At 40.7% G+C, this 23,022-nt stretch overlaps 1 protein-coding gene across 1 annotated transcript; it reads left to right on the forward strand.

Moving 5' to 3' along the window:
* The first annotated feature begins 90 nt into the window (after positions 1-90).
* On the forward strand, positions 91-16,550 carry LOC134203893 (neprilysin-4-like). The gene is made up of 10 exons (XM_062678725.1): positions 91-288; positions 13,407-13,452; positions 13,524-14,241; positions 14,305-14,527; positions 14,580-15,161; positions 15,221-15,380; positions 15,439-15,487; positions 15,543-15,741; positions 15,803-15,967; positions 16,024-16,550. The coding sequence occupies exons 1-10, from the start codon at positions 286-288 to the stop codon at positions 16,195-16,197; spliced, it is 2,319 nt and encodes a 772-aa protein (XP_062534709.1). The 5' UTR covers positions 91-285; the 3' UTR covers positions 16,198-16,550.
* The last annotated feature ends 6,472 nt before the right edge of the window (positions 16,551-23,022 follow it).

Raw genomic sequence — 23,022 nt, forward strand, 5'->3', positions numbered from 1 at the left:
TCAATAATAACAAGCCGTAATATCGCCATGGTTTTAGTCAAACAGAAAACAACTTTAATTACCAGTAAACAAATTGCTCTAGAGTATGAAATTAATTCGACACATACCAGAATTGCTGAATACCGTTGTTATTTGCATAGGTGACTAACTGCCACCAGGTTAGAATGGTTGTACCAGTTATAGATTAAACTGAAGCAAGGAAGTGGCAGCAGTGAATTTCTTAGATCTACATGAGAGAGTGATAGCACTTGTCTGGCCCGTGCTAGTTAGATTGAAAAGATTTCTATGGTGAGTCACAACTATTCAATTCGTCCTTTAACAACTCAAAAATATCCAAGATCAATTTCATACAATGTCCATGCTAAAAGAATCCGGAAAGTTTTCTCAGATAAATATGGCAGATAATATAAGGACTGATACCCACGCCGTGAGCCTACCATCTACAGATTTTGACACGAAAGTCCAACGAGAATCTGATCTTCGTGAATTATTATTATTGACTCAGGCTAAATGAAAGCAAATCGTCTTTATCTTTATCCGCAAATCGTCCTCCACCTAGCTCGCTGCGCACCTCGCCCGTCGAATCGTTGTCGAGAACCAGTTTCACCGGATTACTGGCCGACATTCTGGCTATGTTTCCGGCCCACCGAAGTCGTCCGATTTCGGAAGTATGAGTGACGGATGGTTCTCCCAACAGCCGATGCAACTCGTGATTCATTCGTCTCCAAGTGCGCGTTGGTCATCCACAAGCATCATCCAGGTCTCTTTTTCTTGGGGAAGGGTCGTTTGGCCGTAACCCATTCGGCCGAAAGCCATTTGGCCGAATGCCACTAGGCCGAAAGTTGTTTGGCCGAATATACCATTTGGCCGAACAGACCATTAGGCCGAAAGTCATTTGGCCAAAAGGGTCGTTTGGCCGAAAGGGTCGTTTGGCCGAAAGGGTCATTTGGCCGAAAGGGTCGTTTGGCCGAAAGGGTCATTTGGTCGAAAGGGTCATTTGGCCGAAAGGGTCGTTTGGCCGAAAAGGTCGTTTGGCCGAAAGGGTCATTTGGCCGAAAGGGTCTTTTGGCCGAAAGGGTCATTTTGCCGAAAGACTCATTTGGCCGAAAGGGTATTTTGGCCGAAATGGTCATTTGGCCGAAAGGGTCATTTGGCCGAAAGGGTCATTTGGCCAAAAGGGTCATTTGGTCGAAAGGGTCGTTTGACCGAAAGGGTCATTATGCCGAAAGACTCATTTGGCCGAAAGGGTATTTTGGCCGAAATGGTCATTTGGCCGAAAGGGTCGTTTGGCTGACATTTCCTACTCGATATTGCTCTTCTTGGGAGGTAGAATAAACATATGCCACAGAAAACATTTTATGGTTTCAAACATTCCTAATCTGTTATTCATCCTGGCACATGGCTCTGATGATATGAACAAATCTTCTCTTGGAAAGTAACTAAACATGAAATTTGAAATTAATGTAATCAATGTTTAACCCTACGCCTCAACACTGCGTCATATATAGCGTTCTATAACACGGAGCCCAGTAAGGCAGATGCGGTAGACACTAGACCACCTAGCTTGTCTTGAACGCGTCCAATGATTTCTTTATTTGCTCACCGATTGCACAGAGGACATACCCGGTTCTCGCGATAATTCGGCATCCTTATACGAACGCATCCAATCATCCATACAACTACACACCGACCGCACAAAGCACAAACTCTGATTTCGCGGTAATTTCGCGTCCTAATACGAACGCGTCTTATCATGCACACTTACTTTCCGACCGCACAAAACAGAACTAAACATCCGGATCCGCGTCCGATACGAAATACGTTCAATCGCGAACTAATTAATTTGCTTTCCGACCGAACAAAACAGAACTAAAACTTCGGAACCGCGTTCGATACGAAACATGTTCAATCAAAGACTCGTAATACAGGGTTGATGGCATCCAAAGTGAACCTGAAAGTGAAACATTCAGTGCTGGGGTACTGGTGGCCAGGGACTCGTGACGTGTTGTGGGAACAGTACCTCAAAAAAAAACTCTAGAGTCCTTTCGCGGAGGGGGGGTGGGCGAGGTGTAAGGCAACCTTAAGGGTAGCCTCACACCTCGGGAATTTGTTCCGCGATTTTTCCTCCATGTTCTTTTGCATATGCGATGTTTTCGGGATTTGGGCACGGAAAACCAAATTCCCGGCCCCATTTCAAATACATGGGGCCCAAAAATTTTCCCTAGGTGTGAGGCTACCTTAAGCCCCAAGCAACTGGTATTGAGCCAGCGGCCGCTTCCGGGGTGGGCACCACATATTTTATCTCCCGAGTCCCAGGGCGATTTTAAGTCGGGGAGAGCTTTGGATGTGAGAGTCCTAGAAACAAAAATGCAATTTCACCTTAGGGGAGACTGGGGAGACTTGATCCCCTTTTCTGATTGCCGATGTATCACAACCAAAAATAAATAAACATACGCGATTTCCACACAGACTCTCTAAGAAATATAGTATTTAACTTTACTGATGTATGACAGTCCTTAAATTATTGTTGTTATTGATACACAATATTGATTTTTTGGAGTGCTGTCAAAAATCGACTTTTTAAATATTCGGGGGAAATTGATCACCCTCCAAGAACTTGCTTTGATAAAATTAGAAAAACAAATTCGCACATTGCAGATTTTTTAAATATTTTTTCTTCAAAATAGGTGCAATTTTCAAATTGCTGTGCCTATATGTGAACGATTATTGTTATTAAATACGACAGCACATGCAATTTTAAAATTTGGGGAGACTTGGTCCCCTTTTTATGATATCTACGCAATAAATAATTTTTCATGGCAACCCTGCATCAAATCTGTCGAATCTACAAAAAATTAGAAGCCTGAGAATAGATTTGTATTTTTTTTTTTTTTTTCGGAAAAATTTGAATGGGTGACTAATGGGTGATCAAGTGTCCCCAAATTGAAGCAATAAATTCAAATCCAAATATCCTAAAACTAATGTTAACATTTTCATCAGTACAGATCATAAAACATATTTATGGCTTTGTGCTGTTTAAAAAACGAAAGCATTTGGTCATTGGTATGAAGCGTTGTTCAAATTTTGCTTGGCCAATGAAAAAATCTTTAGGAAGGTCAAAACATACAAACCGCCCTTCATAATAAATAAGGTTATCAATCCAAAAAATAACTCACCACATAAAGGTCATTTGTCTAGAGGATCTATAATAAAAAAAAAGGCTAGAACAAAACTACTTTAGTCCTCGATAAAACAGGGGGCGATCACGTCTCCCCGGGGATCAAGTCTACCCGCCTTCCCCTACTGTCGTTTATTGGCAGAGGTGGGTGGCGAGGTGTATCGTGAAAGCGACTGGAAACAATAGCCGCTTCAAACGATAGCGTCGTCGAGTCCGTTAGCGGTAGTATGGCTGGCCAGAGCGCGCTGGGAACCACGAGGCTAAGGACGGACCGAACAATATATGGTACATAGTTATTGATGTCGATGTGTGGGCTTTGACTGGCAACTAATGGTGACCGATTGCTGACCGAAATCCTGAGCGTTTAGTGACCGTAAACGAGTTCGAACACAAAAAACCGGAGCCGGGGCCGATGGTTTTGACCATCTTTTCGACGAGACGACAAGTTCACTGGTGGCCGCAGAACCAATACTTGACACACGTGTCGGCAACACTGAAGATAAAAGCTCATCGATTATAATCACAGCAAGCCAAAATTCTACTCGTCCACAGGTTGAAGGTCCAGTATCGTACATCATCACCCACCCAGAAATAGTTATGTTTCTGTAGAGAAAGAAAAGAAGCTTCTTCGATGGGATAGGAATTAGGGGAGGAATTGAATGTGGTTACAACGGAGCAGCCTCAATGCTATCGTCGAGCCTTAGTTCACGGTTCACAGGAATTTGCAGAATGCAAATCTTCTCCACCAGAAGCTTGAGTACCCCAGTGGCGGTCTTCACAGTCACGACTCTGGTTACGTTATCTTCTCCGGGGTGTAAAGCAATGATTCTTCCTATTTAGCAGCGAATTTGAGGCGCATTATCATCTTTAATTATAACGAGTATTCCTGGTTGCATAGGAATAGCTGGTTTCCATCGTTTTTTGCGGGCTTGCAACTGGACCAAGTATTCACGTTTCCATCGGTTCCAGAAATGTTTCAGTTTATGTTGCATTATCTGGTATTGATTCAAACGGTTCGACGGGATATTTTGCAGATTAACTTCTGGAATTGAATGTAACGACGAGCCCAACAGGAAATGTGCCGGAGTCAATGACGGTAAATCATCTGGATCGTCGGACATTGGAACAAATGGACGGGAGTTAAGACAGGCTTTGACCTGTGCTAGCAGTGTGCAATAATCTTCCGATGTGGCAACGTTCTCTCCGCCCACCTTCAGCAAATGATTTTTGGCTGACCTAGCTGCGGCCTCCTAGAGGCCTTCAAAATGTGGCGCACTCGGCGGGATGAAATGCCCTGTATTCCATTTTCTGCTAGCTCAGCGGCGACTCGGTCATGATGTTGGTTGTCCTTTGGCATATGCAAAAGTTCGAATAGTTGATTCCTGGAGCCGATAAAAAATGTGCTATTATCAGAATAAATGTCGGACGGCTTTCCTCGACGTGCAATAAATCGTCTCATGGCTTGTAGAAAACGTTCCGTAGAAAGATCGGAGACATGCTCTAAATGGACCGCCTTGGTACAGAGGCAAAAAAACACAGCTACGTAAGGCTTTACTGTAGTACGTCTTGGAGCTGGGCGAATGCAGACGCATCCAAAATTGTCTACGCCGGTTTTAGTGGATGGACGGGACGGTAACTCATGTGGATGGCAGTTCACCCATAAACTGTGGACTGTTTAGTACGGTAGCAACGCATACATCGATGTACTACCTGTCTCGCTACGTTTCTTCCTCCAAGAGGCCAGAATTGTTGACGAACTACTCCCAAGAGTAATAAATTGTGGGCTAGTGTGCAATAGCGTTTTGTGGAAGAGCTCTTCCTAGTTCCATTATCATTCGGGTTAATCGATGCCTGGCTAGTATCACTACTGGGTGTTAAGTAACTTCCAGTTTTTCGGAATATTTCAGCCTTCCTCGACACAGAATCTCCTTTCTAAAGCGTCTTCAATTCTTTCGCAAAGACTTCTCGCTGCACGCTTCGAATTATAGCTTGTTGTGCTGCCTTCATTTCAGCACAACTCAAGAAACCGTTTTCACATCGCCGTTCTCTTGGAACTCGCAAAAGCTTGAGTAACCGTAACCAGTATGCCGTTCGACGAATGAGGTCTGAGTAAGAACAAAACTTGCTAAGATATATGGCGTTGGAATCCGCCACGGGTGACACGGTGCACGCAACGACAGTCCGTCGTCTTTCTTTTTCTCCTACTTCAAGTTCTTCTGTGGTTCCATTAGACCACATTTCTGCCACCAACTCGGACCATTCCACGTTCCATAGTTCGTTTTGGACAATATCTTCGGGTGACAGTCCTCGAGATCGGCAGGATTGCTTATTCCGGGCACGTGTCTCCAAATCCCTCCATCTGTTATGGATTGGATCTTCGCCACACGGTTGGCAACGAATGTGGTCTATGTCGTGGGTGGCGCAGCAATTCAACGTAGCACACACGTTGAATCTGTCCAAAAGTATACTAGAACTGACAGCCTTGTAGAGGTTTGAACCTTCTCGTATAGTGATAGAAGAAGCGCGCCGCATAGGTCGAGTCGTGGGATCGACTGACTTTGAAGGGGGGTTACCTTGGATCTGGATGATAATACACGCGCCATAACTTTTCCGTTCACCACTTGACTTCTAAGGTAGATACTGCCACCATACGCCTTCTCAGAAGCGTCTAAGAAATAATGCATTTCCACCGAAACTGCACTTGGAAGAACAGCACAGCGATCGACACGAATTTTGTTAAGGAGTGGTAGGTTCTGCTTCAATTTTTCCCAGACCTCACCCACACACTAAGTTTTTCTTTTTCGAGCTTAGCAAAATCGGGCACCGCTGTTACTCAGCAAATTTTGAAACTGAATTTCGGCAGAAATTTTCGTTTATTACTAATTCTCATTTCATGTATTGCTGAAACTCGGCAGTGCCCACCTCGGGAAAATAAACAAAAAAAATGCTGAAATCTCAGAGAAAAAAAAATTAAATGTGCACCATTAGAGGTACTTGTTCATCCCAATCCAAGCGTGCCTGGTAGTGTCCAAAGTTGCTCCATTATGATCTTGGCGTACACGGTCGTGGCCCCCATAAGGCCAAGGGGGTCGAAAAGTGTGGCGATGAGTGATAGGATACGACGTTTGGTATGTGGAATGTCTGAATTTAGCGGTGGAATATGGGTCTGGAATCGAATGGTATCGGTTCCAGGCATCCGCGTTAAGCTCAACGGTTTTACGTATTGATCCGGATCTAAATCAACGCCAGAGCGGTCCTGAAGTGCCAGATTTTCAGCAGGAATGCCTTACAAAACGGCTGGTTTATTGCAGGACCACTTTCTAAGGTTGAAACTTTCGTTTTCCATAATCTCCGTCAATTGAGTTCTGAGGGAAATAGCAGTCCTGACGTCGTCCGTACCAGTGATGACGTCATCCATATATACGTCTTCGAGAATAGCTCTTGCTGCGAGCGGATAATGGGATTCTTCATCAGTAGCCAACTGCGGAAGCGTGCGAGTTACTAGGAAGGGAGCGAGTTTTGTCCAAAAAGTCACAGTGTTTGGCTCATACACCGTCAGAGTATCGAATGCAAAGGTTGATCCGTTGGTGTAGTTAGGATCTGCCGGAACATTTTCTCTACGTCCGGTACAAGGAGAATTTGGTTTCGTTCGACTCCTTAGGATAATAGACCTCAAGTCTTCCTGCACAACTGGTCCCACCAGAAGTGCATCATTCAACGAAACTCCGGTTGACGTCTTGCAAGAAGCATCGAAGACCACTCTGAAATTGGTGGTGGTACAAGCCTCCTTGACTACCGGATGGTGGAGTAGATAACACCTTTTGGATGGCTTCTTTCCGCATGTGTCCTTACTTCAAATATTCATCCATAAATGCGACGTATTGAATACGCAAATTGGCATCTCTTGCCACCCTGCACTTGGTTCCAAGAAGACGTCGGAATGCGATGTTTCACGACTCGCCCAGCTTGGAAAGTTTTATCTTCGTTTTTGGGTAGATGAACAGTGTAGCGACCATCTGCACCTCTTCGAACTCCTTTCTGGAACAAATCTTCACACATTTTCTCCTCCGTATAATTGGAGTTTGGGAAATCCACCTCTTCGCACAACCAGAATCGCTCAATTAGTTTTTTCTAGCTTGGATGTGGCTGAGAAATGGCAGTCTATTTGAAGGGATTTGGTAGAAAATGCGCCACCAAAAACTATCCATCCGAATACGGATTCAGTGAGGCTTGGTAGCTTTATTCTGTTCGAAATTCTTCTTCCAGTCTCGAAGAACTCGAAGAAAGCCTTGATGCCCAGGACAATATCAACTTCCTAAGATTGGAAAAACGACGGATCCGCCAGTTGAATACCGTCTGGTAAAGTCCACCCTTCCGTGCTAATTGTGGTTGTGGGTAGATATACAGTGACCTTGGGTAACACAAGAAACTCCATCTCTCGCGAAAAAACCGATACTCGCAAGCGCACCACCATTTGGATTGTTTGCTTGACCTTGGTTGGTCCTTGTCGTATTCCGCGAATTGAAACGTCGACCTTGTTCCTGGAGACTTTCATCCTTTGGGCTAATCGCTCCGACACAAAATTGCTCTCCAAGCCTGAATCCAAGAGCGCCCGTGCGCTGAATCTTGCACTCGGTCATCCTCGACGACGATCACCGCTGTCACAAGCAAAATTCTTGACGAAACCTTCTGGGTAACGTTGCATGTCAAAACTTCCGAGGCCGCAATTTTGGCCACGTGGGTAGTATTGGAACCTTTGGAATCCTTGGAGATTTGGGTGTGGTGCCGCTTCTTGCAAATCCGACAGGAAAACTTGGAATGGCAATCCTTTGCTCGATGACCAGATCGGAAACTATTACGGCATAGTCCATCGGGTTTGAGCAGTGCATCTCTGTCCGCCACGGAAAGTTGTAGGAATGCGTCTTTCGTCTTTCGCAACCCATCATTGATCAGCCCACGACCTCCCTGGGAGTCGCGGCCCGCAGTTTGGGAACACATGTTCTAAGCGATTGTTAGCAAGTTCAACATCGATATGTTAAAGGTCAGCTTACTGGTATTACTATGTATGAAACTGATAAATGGATTTAATGGACGGTATAAGATATTTAGATTATTGCTACAATATTGCGCTGTTCACACTAAATCGAACAACACAGTTTGAAAGTGTGACGGTTCCAAACTGTGATCAAAAGTGTGACGGTGTCGATTACAATGGATTTTGACATCGATAAATGTCAGACGAAAGCAAACGGGGTGAGAATAGGGTGACCATATGAAAATTTTCCAAAGGAGGACAATTCTTTCAAATCGTGCCAAAAAGGAGGACATTTGTTTGAAAAAGGAGGACATGTGAAAGAAATTACCGAACCGAAAATTTCCTTTATTTGATATTAAATTTACTGATTTTTCGGGGCGTCAAGTGAAATACGACATACAAATTTATTAAAACAAAAAAAAAAAAGAAAGAACGAACTCACCATCTTTATAGTGAGATTCTATCAAACAAGTTTCAACCTATCTGAATAATGGTACACAAATGTTTGGTGTATCAATATGCTGAGCATTTATTTTAGGCAGCAATGCACAGAATTATAATAAGAAAATCTGAAATATTATTATTTTTTGAATGACTTAACCATCGCATACATCGCAACGTTGAGCAATAAACAACTGATTGTATATTATTTAAGGCACTCAAACCAGCGGAGATTATTCCTTGAATACCAACAAGTTCATGACATGTGAATGCACCTAAGCACGGCGTACACCATGACCACGATGCTTTCAATAGTTGTTCGTAGAATAGATTGTTCGTTTTTAGGCTGGATACAACTACGGAGATTTTCATGACGATTTTGAAGATTTGCGGGGTATTGGAACTTTATGTTTGATTAGAGAACATCGTTGACTTGCATCCATCTTTGCAATGGGGTCATAAGTTTGAGTCCCATGTTTCCTCCAACACATTTTATCAAGCTCTTTTAGTGGAATGTCTTTACCTGTTATGGGACCGTTGCGGTGGAATTAAATGGAATAGTACTTAACTCGACTTATGACAGGTGACCATTTTCAGATTTCTTTAGACTTATTTTGAGGACACGTACCATGTGTTTCGATCGAAATAAGATTTAATCATTCAATGTATGCTTTCTCGCAGCACACCTTGAGAAGCAATTGAATCAATTTATTCAGAGCCCATTATTCACAATTTCGTGAAATTATCAAACTATTATTTCAAAACATCTTCTAATACACTCATCTAATGTTTGGTATATTAACATTGATTTGGAAAGGGTTGCAAGTAGGAAAGGAATCAAACGCAAGTGTATATTTACAACCGTATGATTTACTTACGAATGGATCCTTGTTGTAAAATTTTCTTCAGCGATAACTAGAAAAAAAACTCTCCAGAAATTAATGTCTAGCATTGTTGATTGTTTCCTCAAAATGTACAAAAAGGAGGACATTTCAGCCCAAAAGGAGGACATCCGATTTTTATCGAAAAAGGAGGACATGTCCTCCTTTAGGATACCATATGGTCACCCTAGGTGAGAACCACGTGCTTTTGTTTTGAACAATTTCTTCTGACATTTTCGCATTTTGCAACTTCTTGCATTTTCTCCTTCTGAATTATGGCCAAAGATGCCAGTTGTGCAGTTTTCATAATTATTTCCTTCAGAAAATAATATTATTTAGTGAGATTCGAGAAAAAGAAGTCGGCAACTGTGCACACGCAATAAAAAAGTGTGATTATCGAAGTGCACCGATAATCCATGTTTCAAGGCAAACTGCAATATAAAATGTTTCTTGTGAGATCAAAACCATAACACTAGGTACCAATTTAGTTTCACATTTAAAGGATACAACCTATTGATTTGCATTTCGTTGTTCTGCGATTGAAAACCACGATAATCAGACAAGTTAATTTTGGAGTTCAGTTTTCAAAGGAAATTATCGGTTTCTCAAAAGCAATATGTTCATCTTCGTCTCGCGTAAATATCTTAAAAACTCAAAGGTGCAGCTCAATCGAGCAACGTCAGTTGAACTACGTAGCTGTACATAATGTACAGGTTTTCGATTTTTCTGTTCGATGAGATCAAAGCAAGCGTTTTTCAAGCCCATGGCAAGCATAATTTTTCATAACGACGTATGTAACAAAAGTAAACAAAACGGGGTTTTTAATACAACGTGACAATCACACGCGGCTTTATATAATACGCATCGATTTTACTGATTTCAGATCTTAAAATTCTTTAATTCAATCTTTTTGCGAATCGACGTATGTAAAAATTTCTATTTTTGAAGTCTCACTGTTACATACGTCGCTTTAACATATGGGAATTAAGAGCGACCTATGTAACAAAAAAACCAAAACAAAACAAAACTGCAGTTGCGTCAATCGTGCACTATGGAAAACCGACCAATGTACAGCGACGTACGTGTAGCATACCGGTGTATGTAATATTTTATCGTTTTTCACAATGAATTTGAATGAATTGAGCTTTACTGTGAAGCACGCTTATTACGTGTCTTGTAATGATGCATGCCAGCGGAAAAAAGTATTGAAAAAAGATTTAGTTTTAAAACAGTTTTAGAAAAAGTTTTGCCAACTTTCTGCAAAGGATTTCTCGAATCCTCATATTTGTTACATACGTCGTTATGAAAAATTATGCTTGATGGTGAATTTGTTTTCGTTGTTTATTCGTTGTAGATTGAGTGAGCATTGCGATCCCTAGTGATGTATATTATTCAATAATTAAACTGAAATTAAACTTAAAAGTGACATTTCAATAATTATCGAATAACCCTGCTCGCAGAGCAAGATTACTTTTGACAGATATCGAATCATTTTCCATCGATGTCCTATTGGAAATGCTGGGTAGCACCAGCCATTCTTATAACGGGGTGATTTTTTTAATTTTCGAACTGTCACTTTTAAGTTTAATTCTCCAAATGAGACAGACCCTAAGACCAACATTTGAAAATTTTCAAATAATTGAGGATGAACAACTCCTTCAAGCGATCACATATCCAAATTATCAATTGATAAAAACTCGTTAGAGAGTAAGTATTGTTCGATAATTGTATCTCGATTTGAAGCATTGGTAAGTGCTGCTTTTTGAACTTATTTTTCTACATAGCACCAAAACACAATGCCAAACATCCGATTGAACTTCATTGTTGACATTAAATTGGTATTAGTTAGGTTTACATCTGAATCATAATCAATTCCAAAAGTATCGCTGTACCACTGCAACCGACGCAAACTGGAACAGAGACTAAGCACTAAGTCAGTCTTAAAGCTCGGTGCCTCATTACAAAAAAGCCCATAGTAAAAGCTAGGCTGTCAACGGTGTTTGGTGGTCAGGTCAGAGGAAGTCATAGTTGACACGATGCAACACGACTCGACAAAATAGTTTGACAGTTTATTGATAACAATTATAAATAATAATTATTATTCCTTCAAGTGAGCTGCGTCGGACTTTGCGTTTACTCTAGCAGACACCTAGGAATCAGCAAAAAACGAGCCGAAGAAAGTTTACCAGAACTGGCAACAATAGACGTAAGCGAGAAGCTGTCGTCAAACGCCCCCAAGCTTTCGAAAGAAAACGCGAGTGAAACTTAGCAGAAATGAACTGCATCAGCTAAAAGCCCTCTAAGTTGCAGTAACTTGATGTCTATGCTGGCTTGAGGTTTCCAGTCAGCCTCACGAACAATGGCGCAGAATCCAGAGATGGTGAGATCGATTCTTGATCCGATCTAGGATGTTTTCGGGTGGGAAACATTCTCGACATAGTGTATCCATTAACTTTGCGACACAAGATGGCAAAGATGCAAAGGCAAGCATAAAAGCTTTCAATTAATAGCTAAAGAAATGCTAATAGATTGTTAAGTTGAAAAGCAGGCCAAGTTTCAGTTGGAATGTAGTGCTATGGAAGAAGAAGCTTGCGATGCACTTACGAGATTGACTGATTCGCCGTAACCGATTGCTAAACTGTTAGCAAGTTTTCAAAAGTAAATAATCATACATGTAAATATTGTAACACTGGAGTCGGTTTTCACGCGCAGGATATAAGCCGCGTAAATTAAAACAACGTAAAAAACTTCGTAAATCCCGAAATTCAAGTGAAATAAAATCGTATAAAAGCGTATAAAAACCACTTAAAAAACGACTTCAGTGTACAGCGGGTATGAAGCGTTGACTCTTCCTTGATCGAATGGTCCAAGAAAATTGAAAATTCATCGGAAACGGCTAAGATATTAACGATCAAAGTCGTTTTTCGAGTTTTTACAATCGTAAAGTGTACCCCAATATAGAAAAGTCAGACGTAGTTCTACGTCAAAAAATTAAACATTGCGTTTTATGCTAGAGGATTTTTTTCCCTTTTTTAATGAGAGAAGAAGGGAAATGTGGGGTTTGAGTAAGTCACCATCAGCGTGCGATTAAACATTAACACCTCAGCGTGCCGATCAGTGCGATGCACGATGTTAGTAAACCGGCCAAGAAATATAAAAACGAGAAGAATTTCTTGTTTTTTTTTTTTCAAAATCAGACTATTTTAAGCAAAGGTATGTTAATTTTAATTTAAACAAAATTGGATTTTTTAATTAACATATTTTCTACGCGTCACGATTACAAAATGCCACCAAACATCGATTTCGGCTTCTACTCATTGAGTTTCGGCAATACCAAGTTTGATAAGAAAATTATTTTGAGCTTTTGGTGGAATGTCTTCAGTTGTCATAAGACGAGTTCGTACTATTCCATTCAATTGCACCACTTGATTGGAACTTTAACAAATTCGTATTTCGACCTCAACAGTAAGACCGTCTTCAGTATCTCGATATTGACTTGTCGACTGGTGGAATTAATGTGATAGTCACCCGGCTCGCAGAAACTTTTAAGTGCACTTGCCTATTTGGCTCCATTTTCCACTAAAAAGCTCTTAACAATATGTATATCCAATGATTTCCTTCTTCCAAATCTAAAATAACAAGGCATCGCAACATTGTCATACCGAGATAATTTGCATTCATTAGCTGCCATAAAATTAAATGACGATCATATATCTCGTATCTAGACTTTCATTGGTTCTCTACGATGTCATTCGTTTTTTCCGTAGCTAAATAAGATAAATCATAAATATTGTGATGAAGCATTTCTTAAAATACTTCATTACTACCTATACTCGTGGCTTTGCCTAATACATTAGTTCTGCTTTCCCAGATATTCAGAGGAATAATGAATAAACAGACAGACGATAAATTCGTAGGTAGGATCATTATAATTCGATGAATTCGACCACATCCTAAGCCCGATTATGATTTCTGTTATTACTTCAAGCTGACAACATAGAGGCAACCAGCAATGGCAAGATATCCGTACCAAGATTTACAGATTCCACTACTCAAAGCTCCTGTCAAGTCTTCTGCAGCCGATTCTTCATCTGCATTCTGACTATTGCCGTAATCTTCCTGTCCTCGATCATCTATGCCATCTACCACTATGCGTCCCAGCTACCGGACGTCTGCAACAGTGAGCAGTGTCTCCGTTCAGCAGCAGCCTTCAAGCAGAACATGGACACCAGCGTAGACCCCTGCGATGACTTCTACGCCTATGCTTGCGGCCGTTGGGCCGACGATCATCCGCGACCATCCCGACACGGTACCTACAGTTGGTTTCACGAGCGGCAAACCAAAATCTACCGATTCATCCGAAACCATCTGGAAACCAACGTTACCGAATCGGATCCCAGACCGGTCGCTCAGGCCAAGTTCATGTACAAAGCGTGCTTAAGCAAAACCAAGGGGAGACGTCGTGATTACACGGCCATGAAACTTCTCCTGAAGGAGTTCGACCTTCCATTGACTCCAACGTTGATCTCCAATACATCCTTAGACCGGAATCACACCTTCGATTGGATCACTTCAGTTGCCAAAATACAACGCAAATTGGGATTGAACGTTATAATAGGTTTGTCAATTGAGCCGGATCATCGTGACAAGAGTCGAAATCGCATTACCTTGGAGTACGACTACAGCCCAGATGAGTTTACGTTTGCGTTAGTTGATATGTTATTTATCGCATGCGGGCGCTTCTAAATTATAGTTTTTTTTCTCAACAGAGCCTACCAGTGGTCAAAGATGAAGAACCCAGGTTACAGCAGAAAAATATTGCTATCCGATAAAGTCAATAGAAATACGGATAGTAACGATACAGGAAAGTTGGCTAAACATTTTTCGAAACTATTAGCTTTGTTCAACCCAAATATGGAAAACGCAGAAATGAATGACAAAACGTTAAAGTTAGTAAACTGTTATGAAAATATAAAGCAATCTCTACCTGAGGTTTGTAACAAATTGGTTAGCAACAAGATTTAACGACTAGGCTATAATTCAGTTTTCAGAGTCGGAGGACGATGATTTCGTTTACTACACTGTCCAAGAGTTGCAAAACTTCACGGACAATCACATCAAACCGAGGAAACCGTACCCCATCTGGCAACACTACATGGATGTCCTGTTTGCCAACCTACCCGATGTGAAGCCATCCCTTAGTGAGCAACTTCAACAAACTCCGGAAAATGTGGAGTTCCTTGGGAACCTAATTGGCGTAGTCTCGTCTCAACCCCCGCTTTTAGTCGAACTATACATTTGGACAGTTGTTGTCTCGTTTCTGGTAGATCATGAGTTCAACAATGTAGACACGGAAGAGGACTGCGCTAAAATCTGTCACAAACTGATGGGGCTAGCCGTGAGCTACACAATTGCAGATAGGAGCTTCCTGGAACAGACTAAACCACGCATAGAGCAGATGGTCACCAACATACGGCTGGAGTTCGATCAGATGATACTAGAAACGGACTGGATGGATGCCTACACCAAGTATGCATCGCTAGAGAAGTCCAAGGCCATAAAGTCACTGATTGGATTTCCGGAATGGATTCTGAACGTTCAAAAACTGGAAGAGCACTATCAAGGAGTAATGATAGATATTTTGAAATAAAATTTAAACCTTATTCCTAATAATTGATTAAATAGTTGCAGATTAGCCGAACCGATCATCTTCAAAATTGGATCAACGGTCTACAGTTTCTGACGGAAGCAACGCTACGATCGTGGCAACTGAACAGCAGTATTATGTGGGACACTGATCCTTCGGATGTCAATGCTTTCAATTTTATGGAGCGCAACGTAATTGGTGTGCTAACGGTACTTTAAAAATTTGAATTAGGTATAAATCAAAGTTTTTCTTTCAGTTATTCCAGTCGCCATCATCCAATACCCGTTCTACCATCTTGGTTTGGAGTAAGTCTATGCGTGTGTTTACCCCTGCCAACCTTATTATTCTCAAAAATTGTAGGGCTCTCAACTACGGTGCTCTGGGTGAGACCGTGGGTCACGAGATTACCCATGGATTTGACAACTCAGGTCGTTTCTACGACAAATACGGAGACGAAAAGCACTGGTGGTCCAATGATACGGTACTGGAGTATGATAAACGTGCTCAATGCTTAGTAGATCTATACAGTTCATACTACGTTCCGGAGGCTAAGGCTTTTGTATAAAGGTGCTATAATAACCTCATATGGGTGTTTTAAAACTCTATTTTTTTGTTAACAGATCAACGGAACATTAACCCTAGGAGAGAACATTGCCGATCATGGTGGACTCCGGGAAGCATTGAGGGCCTATCGGATGCACGTTGCTCGCAATGGCCCTGAAGCAGTGTTGCCAGGATTCGAAAATTTTACACATGAGCAGTTACTGTTCATCTCCTATGGAAACGTGAGTTGTTTGATTACGAAAAACTACGAGATTGTGTATTCCACTATTTTTCCTAGCAATACTGCGAAAGTATTAGACCATCGGTTGCCAAATCTCTACTTGCTGACGAACACTGTCCTTCCAAATATCGAGTTCTGGGGGTTCTAAGTAATTTGGTGGATTTCAGCGAAGCATTTAATTGTCCAGCCGGTAGCAAAATGAACCCCATACAGAAGTGTCGGGTTTGGTGAATCTTCGGAAGCGAAAGATGTTTTTTGCATTACAGTCGCGATTCGCTGGTTGGGCCACGACCTTAACCCAACTAACAAATTCGGTGTTTTAGTTGGGCCAACCGACAGCCATTTGAATACGTGTGTTTCGACTTGAACATCACAAATGATGTCCAGTGACGCTCAATCCCGTTTTCCGTGTTTACATTGGATTTTGCGGATTTTGACGTACGGTTGCTTTTTAGTTGGCCCATGACACCCAACTAAACTAAACCCAACTAAAAAGTGACCCAAGTATTAAAATCCCAACCATCGAATCCCGACTGCATATTGTTATATTTATTAACCTTGAATAAAACAGAATATTCAATCGATTTTTAGTCTCAGAGAACAGACATTTCATAAATATATTCAATATTGAACGAAAATACGATAGAAAAGTCCCACAATCTTTTGCCGACTGCCTAAGTTCTGGGGAGGTAAGCGTAACAAAGACGTAAAGACGTGATCGAACAAGTACGACATCTGGATTTGGTTCTAAATGTTAACAACAGAGTATCAAGTCCCGTCAAGTCCCGTAGTCTGCAAACGAAAACAAAACTCGCGCTATATACTACTCTGATTCTTCCGGTGGCTTTATACGGCCATGAGACATGGACGTTAAAGAAGGCTGATCGGAGAGCTCTCGGAGTGTTTGAGCGTAAGGTGCTGCGGACAATACTCGGCGGTAAACAGGAGAACGGTATCTGGCGGCGTCGCATGAATCACGAATTGTACCAGGTGTAAAAAGGGCTGGATATTATTAAGCTTATACAACACGGCAGACTACGGTGGGCTGGTCATGTTGTTCGTATGCCGGAAGAACGTCAAACGAAGATAATATTTAGTAGAGAACCCGGAAGAGGCCGCAGGCTTTGTGGAAGGCCGCGTACACGATGGCTTTTTGCAGTTGAAGAGGACCTGAGAGCGCTCAATGTTCAGGGCGACTGGAAGCGATTGGCCCAGGATCGAGTCCAGTGGAGAAGGATACTCCATTCGGCGTAGGTTCATCGAAGAGCTGTAGCCCATCAAGTATCAAGTATCAAGTAAGTATCAATTTTTTACCAGCTTTTCGTTATGGCGAAGCAATCTATATGCACAGTTTTCATTTCATTATTTAGACAAATCATTACGAGCAATATAAGAAATAATACGACTCGATATAATCGGCAAAGACCTAGGCGACGAATGAACCTTGGAATATGGATCAAGTCGCTAGGTTTCACAGGTTGCGACAGGATGATTTACGATGAATTACATTCCCGCAACTTCGACGTCGTGGCGCTGCAGGAGATTTGCTGGACAGGGCAGAAAGTGTGAGAAAGCAGGCATCGAGTGGCTACCTTCTACCAAAGCTGTGGCACCACCAAAGAGCTGGGAACCGACTTCATAGTGCTAGGCGAGATGCGCCAACGTGTACGATGAATACCCACTGCGGGAAGTCAAAATCGTCATCGGCGATATGAACGCACAGGTAGGAAGAGAGGAAATGTATAGACCGGTCATCCGACCGGATAGTCTTCATACCGTATTGAATGATAACGGCCAACGATGCATAAACTTTGCAGCCTCCCGCGGAATGGTAGTCTGAAGCACCTTCTTTCCCCGCAAAAATATCCTCAAGGCTTCATGGAGATCATCTAACCAAATTGATCACGTTCTGATCGACGGTAAATTTTTCTCCGACATCACGAACGCCCGCACATACCGCAGTGCAAATATTTAATCCGACCACTACCTCGTTGCAGTATGCCTGCGCTCAAAACTCTCAACGGTGTACAGCACGCGTCGAAGATACGAAGGTGGTGGCAGGACAACGATGGCGGCATGGTGGTAAACTTGGGAGCACGCGTCAGGACATACGTTTTCCGGCTCCGGATCTCCAATAAATCCAGGAGGAGATTGGCCGGCTGAAAAACATCAAAGCAATTGGCAGGGCTGCCATATATACAGATTTATCTGTATTTTACAGATTTTTAAACGTCAATACAGACATGATACAGATTACAGATTTTATACAGATTTTTCAAATAGAGTACAGATTCGTACAGGTTTTTTGTTATTTTAAATGTTATCGTCCCTATAAAAATCACATACAAGATCTAATTAAATATTTAAAAATTCTAAATAAAATCCCTAAAGTCTAAACTGTGAGAATAGGCAAGCAGGTTTGGTGGAAAACTATCATATATACTGTCTGCCATAATTCACCGCGGGTTTTAAACTGATGGCAAATTGCCACGATTTTTTTGAATCACATTTTGGTGGCTCTCCGGTGTGCTTCATATAAATAAAGTCTTCTTCGATGCTTTCAAATCTTTTGGATATTCTATTTCCATAAATCATACCCAGTATCATTTCACTGTCACACATAAACCATACTTGAAACTAATAATTTAATAATAAAATTATAAATTGAGTTGTGACTACTTTCTGCGTTCGATAATTTGAACGGTACCTCATTCAAATTTTTAATTTGAACTTCTGGTTACTCTATTTGCATCAGAAAAACTGGTTTCTGGCTGCTCTCTTGGCTGATTTGTTTTGATTCTGCATTCCGTTTCACGATGTTCCATTTTTATTTTCTCGATTCCACGTGTTAAATGACGTTTGAACCATTTTTAATTTGAACGATGTTCAAACGAACGGGGTTCAAATTAAAAAGTGTTCAGATTAAAAGCGGTCATATTACCGGGGGTCCACGGTATTTGACAAACTCAGTTGAGTTTCAGATAAAGTACTGTTATTTCTAAAGAAATTGATTGGGCCTCAAAAAAGAACACCAAATATGTTTTAAAAAAGTTTCGAATATTGCTTTTTGCATTGAAACTTTTTTTCCATTGACACTTGTCTTCAGCGAATGCTTCCGCGATAGAGCATTTGCACATTTCATTCACTCATACATCTATATTACTGTCAAAATGTACATTTGACAATTAAATTTCAGCTAAAAGCTCTATTTTTTGACACCGGTGCACTCACACAACCAATCGACATCAGTTGTCAGAAAATCAGGAGTACCAACTTGACCACCATCTCCTTGTCGCCGAGTCTGGCGCTGAGTGCTCGGCGCGGAAACCCAAAGGTGGGAATAAAATTTTGGGGCTTATGCGCAATATTTGAGCCTAAGTAAGTAAGTTATAGTTAAGTAAATTAAGATGTTTCACAGTCACACTTAAAATTGTTTTGCCATTGTGATATATTCTTCATTCATAATTCTCGCGTAACATATGATTACGGCTTATAAACCAAAACCATGATTTTTGATTTTCTGGCATGATCGATTGCTTTGTAAATTATTCTTCATGCTAGTTAAAACTTCGTACTTGATATCCCTTAAGAAACACATTAATTGCTATTTTGAGTGAACGTCTCATGAACCATTTGCACCGTTGTGGTTTTTAAGTCCTTTGTTGGCGCCCTTAACTACCATGCGGAATGTTTGCTTTGGTTTTTAGGCCGTTCACTTTATATTGTTTATTTAGAAAAACTAGCTTCAAGTTATTTTAAAATGTATATTCTTACTCGGTTTTCGATATATCGCATAGCAGAACTGCTCTGGCTAACAAATCTAAACAAATCCGATGGTGTTAGTAGCTTTGGGCAAACGGCTTAAAAACCAGACGTGTTGCCGGTGATGCGAGTAAACGGCGCGATTTTTGTTTTAGCTGAAATTTTGTAGATTTCGAATGGTTTTTCAATTAATCTTGATCTGCTGTTATAATGTAACCATTTACGTATAGTATTGACATGGTTTTGGCAATGAAATGAGTTTCTACTTCAATAAATGAATTAAATTAGTCATAGAAAATTTGAACCTCATTTTTCTCGGTTCAGCTTTGTTGGTTTTTCGGCCCTAATCATATGTTGCTCGAGAATTTTACGTAATTGGTAGAAGTAAATAGACAGGTTTAATTCATATCTATGGAATACATAAGATATTTATTACTACCTGTGTCATATGAGCATCAGTTGATTGGGCATGCATAAAAAATAATAAAATATAGCAATTGTTGTGTAATCAAATTTAGTAATCTTTATTTAGACATTGACAAAAAATCATTGTTTCCGAATTTCGGTAGAATATTGAAGAAGCTAGCCAAAATATCTGAACAACATACTTGTAGAATCATGATAAAATTTTTGCTGAAATCGAATAATAATTGAGATGAGATGCGGTATTCAAAAAACAACATGAATTTCGGAAAAGATTGAACTTTTAATGTGAATCATAACAGCTGAAAACATTTAAGTGATGTGATGCTTCTACATGATTGCAAAGAGCCCCGTTAAATAGATTCCATCAGATTTCTGGGACCTCCAATTTTGTTTAACTGATTTTAAAGAACTCATTGAAAATGTTATCTAAGTACATCACATTACAATGATCAGAATCGCTTTCTTGCATACTTACTACTTGATACTTGATGGGCTACAGCTCTTCGATGAACCTACGCCGAATGGAGTATCCTTCTCCACTGGACTCGATCCTGGGCCAATCGCTTCCAGTCGCCCTGAACATTGAGCGCCCTCAGGTCCTCTTCAACTGCAAAAAGCCATCGTGTACGCGGCCTTCCACGAAGCCTGCGGCCTCTTCCGGGTTCTCTACTAAATATTATCTTCGCTTGTCGTTCTTCCGGCATACGAACAACGTGACCAGCCCACCGTAGTCTGCCGTGTTGTATAAGCTTAATAATATCCAGCCCTTTATACACCTGGTACAATTCGTGATTCATGCGACGCCGCCAGATACCGTTCTCCTGTTTACCGCCGCTTTCTTGCATGATTTATTTAAAAAAAATCTATTTTCCCTCAAATACAGACAATACAGATTTTTTACGCATGCCAATACAGATTTACGAAAAAAACATCTGACAGCCCTGGCAATTGGCCTATTGGTGTTGACCAACTACCAGGAGAGCTATTTAAACACGGATTACAGTGCTCGGCGCCGAAACCTAAAAGTGGGAATAAAATTTTGGGATTTATGTGAGGATTTATGCGCATTATAAGAAAAAACTTATACTACGCTTATACATTCCAATCGTCGCATACATTCCAAAACGTGTAACCTTCATTAACTTATGGATGATATTAACTTTTTGGTATGGGATTTATTATGTGGCATAATGAAGTGTATTAGTATTTTCGAATAGCTTTTTGCCATGACTTATAAGTTGTTTGAAAGTGTTGGTATCTCAAATAAAATATTCTTCAGGATTTTTGCTTTACGAAGACTTTTTCACTTTAACGAGTATTCCAAATCATCCGGTTAGCTTATATTATTAATCAGTTATAAACGTGTGTTTTGTTCCCCGTATAAAAATCCTTATGAAAATGAATTTACTAATTTGCGAATTGGATACACTTTTATTGTGTTCAGAAGAGTTAACCCGGGGTTTAGGTGAAACAGTTAAGGAAACAGAAGAACTCGATGGTCAACTTGGATGAAAAGAAGAACAAGTGTCAAAACAAGAGAAAAAAAGCAGCGTCTACACGGACAGATAAATCAACCCAAACTTTGAGTTCAATATACGCACTATTGAGAATATCGCTGAAAAAATTTACCCAAATTTGGGTAGTTTTCCCTTTCTTTCCCATGATTGCTATCAAAACTAGAGCAAGATGCAAACACCTCACCGAGGTCGCTCAGCCCAATAACCCAAATTTGAGTAAATTCAATATTCTCTATTTTGGGTTGATCAAGGTCCGCTTTGGATAAATTAAACTCAGCTTTGGGTAAATTGTTTCCATGGGATTAAAGGCAAACTACCTAGTGCTAGAATAGTCATTTTACTCAAATTTGGGTTATTAGCCCAAACCACGGTTTTGAGTGCAAACAACCCACTTTTGGGTAGTTTCGGTTTTCAGTGTATGCAAGTCTCGTCTCCACACCCAAAAAAATCTGCACGTTCTTTCCACCTGAAAAAATACGTAGATTTTTTCCACCTGAAATTCACGTAACTTTTACCTGAATTTCCGATAGAAATTTCATTCTTCGTGAAAATCAGGTAAGTTCTACCTGAGTTTTGGATAGAAATCACCGGACACGTAAGTTTCACCTGAATTTTCTGAAGCATTTGCAGCTACGTGTGCACGTAAAATGTACCTGAAAATTCAGGTGGAAACAACGTTTAGATTATTTGGAGTGCAGGAAAAATCTACTTAATTCTAGAGTGCTTTGAGAATAGGTCGTATGTGCAAAAGAGGAGTCTCTCTTTTTCTATTTCGATTATTATAGAACTAGTGATCCTACACAGAAAAAAAATCCGTGGTAAAAACTACTATTTTGTAGACTACGCTCTGTTTTTAAAACCACCATGGAATTTCTGTAAATTTTACCACGGTTTCAGAGAAATTCACCACTTTTTCAGTTCATGTGTCCTGATGTGAAAAAGTAACAAAAAAATCCATTACTAGCCTACAGTCACACTTTTTGACTCTTTTGAAATCATTGTGATGACCCGATCATTTTTGAGGTTATGAGCAGAAGGAAAACAAACATGTTTTTACACATGACGAATTGCACATTAGTGTGCGAGCGCTAAACGTCACTCATCTCTATTGAGGGAAATCAGAAAAGTTTGATATTCTTTTCAATATTTCCCCTCATCTCCCCCCACAGTTTGCCCACAGGAGTCGATGACAGTTGAGTGTGTGCGTGTTTTGTGCGTTATACCGCTATTTTATTCGTATTAGTTCAAGAAAAAATTGAGTTTTTCTTCAGCTACGGCCATTCCGGCTAATCATTGAAAATATTAAAGAAAAGTTTGATGAAAAGTTTGACAAAAAAAGTATTGTCAATAT

The sequence above is a fragment of the Armigeres subalbatus genome, unplaced genomic scaffold, assembly GCF_024139115.2.
Source record: "Armigeres subalbatus isolate Guangzhou_Male unplaced genomic scaffold, GZ_Asu_2 Contig288, whole genome shotgun sequence".
NCBI classification, from domain to species: domain Eukaryota; kingdom Metazoa; phylum Arthropoda; class Insecta; order Diptera; family Culicidae; genus Armigeres; species Armigeres subalbatus.